The sequence below is a fragment of the Astatotilapia calliptera genome, chromosome 11 (genome assembly GCF_900246225.1).
Source record: "Astatotilapia calliptera chromosome 11, fAstCal1.2, whole genome shotgun sequence".
Taxonomy (NCBI): Eukaryota; Metazoa; Chordata; class Actinopteri; order Cichliformes; family Cichlidae; genus Astatotilapia; species Astatotilapia calliptera.
The window spans coordinates 21,640,287-21,646,738 of NC_039312.1; the positions used below are offsets into that span (position 1 = coordinate 21,640,287).

The window sequence follows — 6,452 nt, forward strand, 5'->3', positions numbered from 1 at the left end:
AATCTGGTATAACAAACATGGGGTTAAAGGGCAATAAAAAAAAAGTCGGAACTGTTTTCATTGAAGGTTTGTGTACTACAAGGTATGTTCCGGTTGATTTATAAGCGTATATATGGTTTGATTATGCTATCTTAGCAGACTAGCTGGTTTATTAGCTTTTCTTTTAACACTGTACAACGTTAATCCGTCACTTCCGCATTAAAACATGAAATTTTTATAGGTGTGTCACTCTTAAGTAGTCAACAAAGAGATAACTTGCACACAGTGAGTGACACGGCAGATTTTTCTGACTTTTAAATCTCAGATCTTAGGATGGCTTCAGGTGGATCAGGAGTTCCCCCCACCGACCCGACTGACACACCGAGTCCACAGGCAGGGGTCCCCGCTGACTCTCAGAGTGGCAAAGACACCCCAAAAGCCAAAGGAGGTAAATCAGTTTCGCACATTTACTATATGTAATCTAAAGTGAGTCTGTGAAAGCTTCTAAGGTGGTTTGAAACACATCTTGTTATTAGACATGTACAGTAAAACCCTGCTGGTTGACTCATATGATTACACCAGCTTATTATTTTCCTAGTAATCCACTTATAAATCATATTGTTCAGCCTGTGGTGTGAGTTCTGGCCAGGTCTTAGTTTTGTAATCGCGTGGCCGGATCCTCTTATCATCAGAAGGGGGGCTGAAGGATGGAGTCCAGTACTGTATTGAACTGTTTCCTACATTTTTCACGTCCTGCTGGGCCACTCTGCTTAGCTGGAAATGTTTCAGGATTGACTGACTCTGATCTGCCCGCTTCTGCTCCCACTCGGAACTCAGCGGACTAATCTGTGGATTAACTTTATTTATACTAAAGAATTTCAAAGTTGTAATGTTTAATTTTATGCTTAGACATTTACTTATAGGCATTCAATTTAAGAGAGTTGAAAACTCTCCCAAAACTTGTGGCTGATCCAGACAACCATCTCCCTTTCTAATAAATAACTCAGAGCTAATAAGTAAAGTATTTGTGTCATGAGTCACGTCCATTTCTCCTGTCTCTAAATAGTATTGCAGGATGCGTGTTATTTGGGTGTAAAGGCAACTTCGTCATGTACAGCATACTTGGCTGACATTTGAGTCCTCTGAGTTGAGTCACTGCCACCTGTCATATGATAATACTCAGTGGAAGTGGACTGGAGATGGACTGTACACATCATTTTCTCCATGCCTCTTTCTCACTCATTTATTTATGACACAGCATGGTAACGGGAATGATAAGAGGGTTTTCTAATAAATGGACAGACGATAAGGAATCCTTTTTCCAGATGTCTGTGTGAGTGACACAGATTGATGCGGAAGCTCATATAAGGCATCAGCCAAAATGTAAACACACGCAGAAGCAAACGGTGAAAATCTACATGAACAAAAATCAGAAAGAAAAGTACTGCACAGCTCTCATGGCTGATCTGACAGGTGCTCATCGGTGGTAGCAGTAGAAAAAACAAAATCCAAGAGAACTTGCTCAGTATTATGTGGTGCAAGGATAATCATATACAGTAAAAGCCCTGTGGTACTTCATCAGGATCTCAGATTTCTTTCTTCCATTTTACTTTAAGAATGAACTTAAAACTTGTAATTTTACCAGAGGCCAAAGTGGCTCATTTGTTTTCTATGGTTACAATTACACCACATAATTTTACAAATTTTTCATGGATTTTGTTCTAAGTAGAAACATACTACATCTTCTGAAAGTATGGTATAAGTAGCACATGTGTGATCTGATATTGTTCATTTATCAATCATATCGCTTTGCTGAACACTTTAACTTAACAGCGACTACAGTCTAATAGATGAAGATAGTTTCACTGATAGTGAAAACTACTATAAACTAACAGGGTGTAAATTTCCTCTGTTTTACAGCTGGGATCAATGTGAAGAAATACAATCTTAGAACTCGCAGTTTTTGGAAGTTGGACTTTTTGTAGGATTCAGCGTAGCCCATGACCCAGTCACACAGGGTCAGCAAGGAAGTACATTTGGGTAGTGATGTTGTTTCTTATGAAACTCACTTGTTTTAACTTTAAAACACCATCACCTCTGTGGATCGGCTTGTTTTGCAAAGAGAAAGCACAACTGAATCAGGAAGAAGCTAAAATGAAAGGTGTCTGTCTAAATTTGGCAGAATTCTTGTGAACTTGCAGACTGACACCAGCCACACTCTTTTTTTTTTAGAGATCTAAAGAGGGGCACAGCATTTTTACAGCTACAATTTAAAAATAAAATAAATAAATAAAATAGATTCATAATATAAATCTAAGTCAGTTATGCTAATAAATTATGCAGCAATCTTAGCAGAAGATTACAAGTTTCTCACATTGACTTTTTTGGCCTGTGAAAATGAACAAGGGGCCTGGGTAAAAGTCAGCTCTACGGTTCTAGTGGTCCAATGGCGAAAAACATTATTTTGAGTACTGCCTTATTGTAGCAAAGACGGGTACCTAAAATTACGAGTGACCATAAAAGATGTAACATGCCTTGGGACTGCTTTAAACAAAAACCTGTTGATCTCTGCTGCCATTACATTGTTTTTTTCTGACATAGTTTGAATGCAGAAGAAAGGATGAAATGCTGCATGACTTCTGTTCAGTGTTATTAAACGTTGGCTCTTTTTATTTTTAACCTTTTGTTCTGTCTCTCCCTCTGGTGCCCTGTCTTTCAGAGTCAGCAGAATGTTGCAAGGATGGAGCCAAAGTGTGCCAGTTTTTCCGGATAGGAAAATGTCATTTTGGCCTCAGATGCCGTTTAGCTCACAGGTTTGCTCTCCTTACTTTATTCAGAAAAGTCATCAGAAGCATAAATGAGGATTTATAGTTTTTTCCAGATCATTTCTTGGCATCTTGTGGATTTATTTTCAAAATTAACACAAAAGACTTTGGAAATTATTGTAGAATAGCTGCTGTTTATCTTCAGATCACAGATGTTAGAAGCTTGGTTTGGAGACAGAGAGACATGGATGTAAATATCTTTGGAATGACCTTTTGTCTGCATTTTTTTTTTATCTGCAGGACAGTTGGCTAGATATGATGAATACTCTCACTGATGAAATTTCTGTCTCAATCTCCTTGTCTCTGCATTTTTTCCACTGCCGCTCTCTTTCTTAGTGACCCATTACAGGATGATTCAGGGGCTCTGTGTCCTGGTGTGGATGAAAAACAGGAAGAAGAAAAACACAAGAACAAGAAGGGCAGTGTGAATAAAGTGCCAAAGCCAAAACACAACGAGAGAAGAGGTGACTCCGCATTTATTTAACTTTCTGTGAGATCATACTTCCATGAGACCAATTACGCTTTATACTCTTGGAACTTGTCCGTTCACTTTTTTTTTAACTGTTTCTCTTCAGCAGAGGTGAACAAAAAGCCTCGTATGCGCACAGCAGATGAAGTGATCTCCCGGATCCTGTGGGACCCATCGGTGGACGCATCAGAATTTGTAGTGGGCTATGTGGATCGATTCCTCGGCGTGCTGGAGCGCCCCTTCTGTGACTTCAACTGGGAGACCAACCCATGTGACTGTGATTACACTGTTGAGCTGGCCCTGCCCAGACACAGGATCCAGTACTTCACTTACAGAGGGCACCGTGTCTGGGACCGCCACACCAGGACTGACCGAGTTTTCGGTTCCACAGGTCAATCTCTGGCTCCCCCCTTTGGAGGGGAAGAGGAAGTAAGAGGTAGGAGAAGCAGCTTTGGTGCTGCCAGACCTTACATGTGACCACATGCATTCTGCAAGATGACTGAATGTTACGTTTTGTTTTAGAAGAAAATACAGCAGCGCTTGAAACAACTAACGAGCAGCCACCTGCAGAGGAAGAGAAGCCGAATGAGACAAATATTCACACCCCTGAGTCTGCACCACCACCACCACCAGAGTGTACAGGAAACACTTCTCAGGAACAACAGGAGTCACGAGGACCATGTGTTGTGGAGGAGGCTGCAGATAGGTCTGGTGTTCGTGTTGCTCGTTTAAATATAACTCAGAACAGATCTTAAGTAAAAGAACCCCCACCCCACCCCCAAAATCATTGTTAGCATCTACACATTGTTTTCCCAAATCACTTTGTGCTAAATGTTAAAACACTTAAAATGAGAAAGATGCTTGAGGATCTTCAGCATCAGTGATTTGAGGCAGAATATAAGGGTGGGGGTATATTATAGTAAGAAATTTAAATCAGACCGTTTCTGATTGGAGCATTCAAATGGCATGTTACTATCTAGAGGTCTGAGGACCTCCACCCACATCTCTTTCACTCACACCTCTGCATCAGGAAGACGAGAATAAGAGAAAAGCTGTGTGTGTGTGTATGTGTTAGTCCCCATAGGGAAATAGTTCCTCTGCATTTAACCCATTTACCCAGTGAAGCAGTGGGCAGCCACCAATGCAGCGCCCGGGGAGCAGTGTGTAGGGACGGTACCTTGCTCAGGGGTACCTCAGGGTAGCCGTTCAGTGGAGTCGAACCCCCGACCTTCCGATCATGGGGCCACCACTCTACCTACTGAGCTATCCCTGCTGAGAAATGCACTCCAGTTATAGCTTGCCTTCCTCAAATAACAACCTCATTCAGGCTTTTGTGACACATGTTAGGTATGTAACAAGCTGTAAGAGAATGAAAAGAACTTGCAATTAGAAGTTAGAGAATGGATTTTTCAAAATGTGTGTTTACAGCTGGCTCTTTATTGATTTTGCTCACCTGCTTTGATTCCAGACATCAGGTTTCAGCAGATCAGAGTTCCTCAACCGAAGAGGAGGCACCGGGTGTAAAAGAGGAGGGTGAGGGGGAGATTCTGCCAGAATGGGAGGAAAGCTGGGAAGGCCATGAAGACTGTATAGTGAGTACAGCACATCTCACCGTGAAATCTTGCTTTTACACTGTATGTTATGTTATTTGAATGTTCCCTTTCTACTACAGAGTTATCCTGCAGCCCAACAAGTTAGCAAGAATCCATCTGTACCTCTGGAGCAGAGAGAAGAGAAGCGTGGTGGTCGCCCCCCTAAGAAGAGACCCACACACTTCATCACCTTCCGGGCCAACACTCCTGCCATCCTCTCCTGTTTCCAGCAGTTGCAGAAGGAGCTCACCTCCCTCATACCTTCCTCTGCTCCTCACTGGCAAACCGCCTCCAGCCTTCACGTCACCCTGTGCCTCCTGGTGCTGCACAGCCCCGCTGAGGTGGCGGCTGCTGGGGAGATCCTCCAACGGTTTGCACAACTGGACCGAAACCCGCCGGTAGCTGTGACCTTTCCTGTGAAGCTGAAACATTTCAATGGGAAGGTGCTGTACGTGAGTCCTCAGCCTCAGCTCCACCTACAGCAGCTCAACAGCGGTCTGCAGGAGGCCTACAGGAAAGAGGGTTTTCTTCACAGGGACTCCTACAACCCACGCTACCACCTCAGCCTGGCCAGGGTACTGGACAGGGAGGCCGAGAGGATATTTGAAGGTGTGGGGGACCTGAGGGTGGGGAAGGGCTTAAACTTTGGGCGTCTGCCAGTTAACACCTTACACCTTTGTGCCATGGGCGGCTCTAAAGTAGACGGTTTTTATGAGAGGGTGTGCACGGTAACACTTCGATGATAAAGAAGTCTGATTTGCAGACATTACTGGGTGCAATAAGCCACACCTTTAAGGTGTCGCGGATAAATACAACAAAATAAAACTAGTACCGGTACCGAAAAAAAGAAGATTTATTCATAACACACGTGAAAAGACCCAGGAAAACCGAGTTAACGATAAAAACGATAACAAAATAACGCTGAAAACCGATTAAAACCCCTCAAAACCATACATTTCATACCTGAGCCTCAACTCTCGCGGCCCGGTACCAAACGACTCACGGACCGGTACCGGTCCGAGGCCCGGGGGTTGGGGACCGCTGTGTTAAGGTACTAAATCTCATGTTTCATATTTCTAGATGAGATATAGAGGAAAGAAAAGGGCGGGGATGGGCTGTAAACATCACTAAAGCTTAAAACAACATCCTGGCTACAATACAACATATAAATAATTAATCCACAATTTAAAAAAAAAACTGCTTAAGGTGCTGAAGTTTTTAGAGCAGCAGTCCATTTTAAAAATGTTAGCTCCGGTTCTTTTAGCCATGGATCTTTACTGCACAGTTTTCATGTTATAGTGTCCTCAGTGTCATCAGCCTGCTTAAATTCTGGTTCACTGGTGAATTCAGTGGTTGTGATGTTTTATTTGTTACAGCTAATCATATTTGGGGAAAATCCAGAAACGAATCCATAATTGTTTAATAATCAATAAGCCAAATAATGTTTTGCTTGGAGAGCCTTTTTTATGTAGAGACAGTAAAAACCATGAAGAACTGTTTGTGCAAACATGAGCTGGAGCTCAATAATATTTATGTCTAATTGACTCGGGACCATGAGTTTGATAATATCAATATTGTTTTTATTTC

General features: G+C 42.4%; 1 protein-coding gene across 1 annotated transcript; it reads left to right on the forward strand.

The window, feature by feature from the left end:
• Nucleotides 1-17: 17 nt before the first annotated feature.
• Nucleotides 18-5,703, forward strand: leng9 (leukocyte receptor cluster (LRC) member 9). The gene is given in 9 exon segments (XM_026184518.1): nucleotides 18-35; nucleotides 37-82; nucleotides 305-427; nucleotides 2,699-2,792; nucleotides 3,141-3,268; nucleotides 3,380-3,709; nucleotides 3,796-3,979; nucleotides 4,742-4,865; nucleotides 4,946-5,703. Coding segments are annotated over 9 exon segments (1,710 nt in total). The 3' UTR covers nucleotides 5,609-5,703.
• The last annotated feature ends 749 nt before the right edge of the window (nucleotides 5,704-6,452 follow it).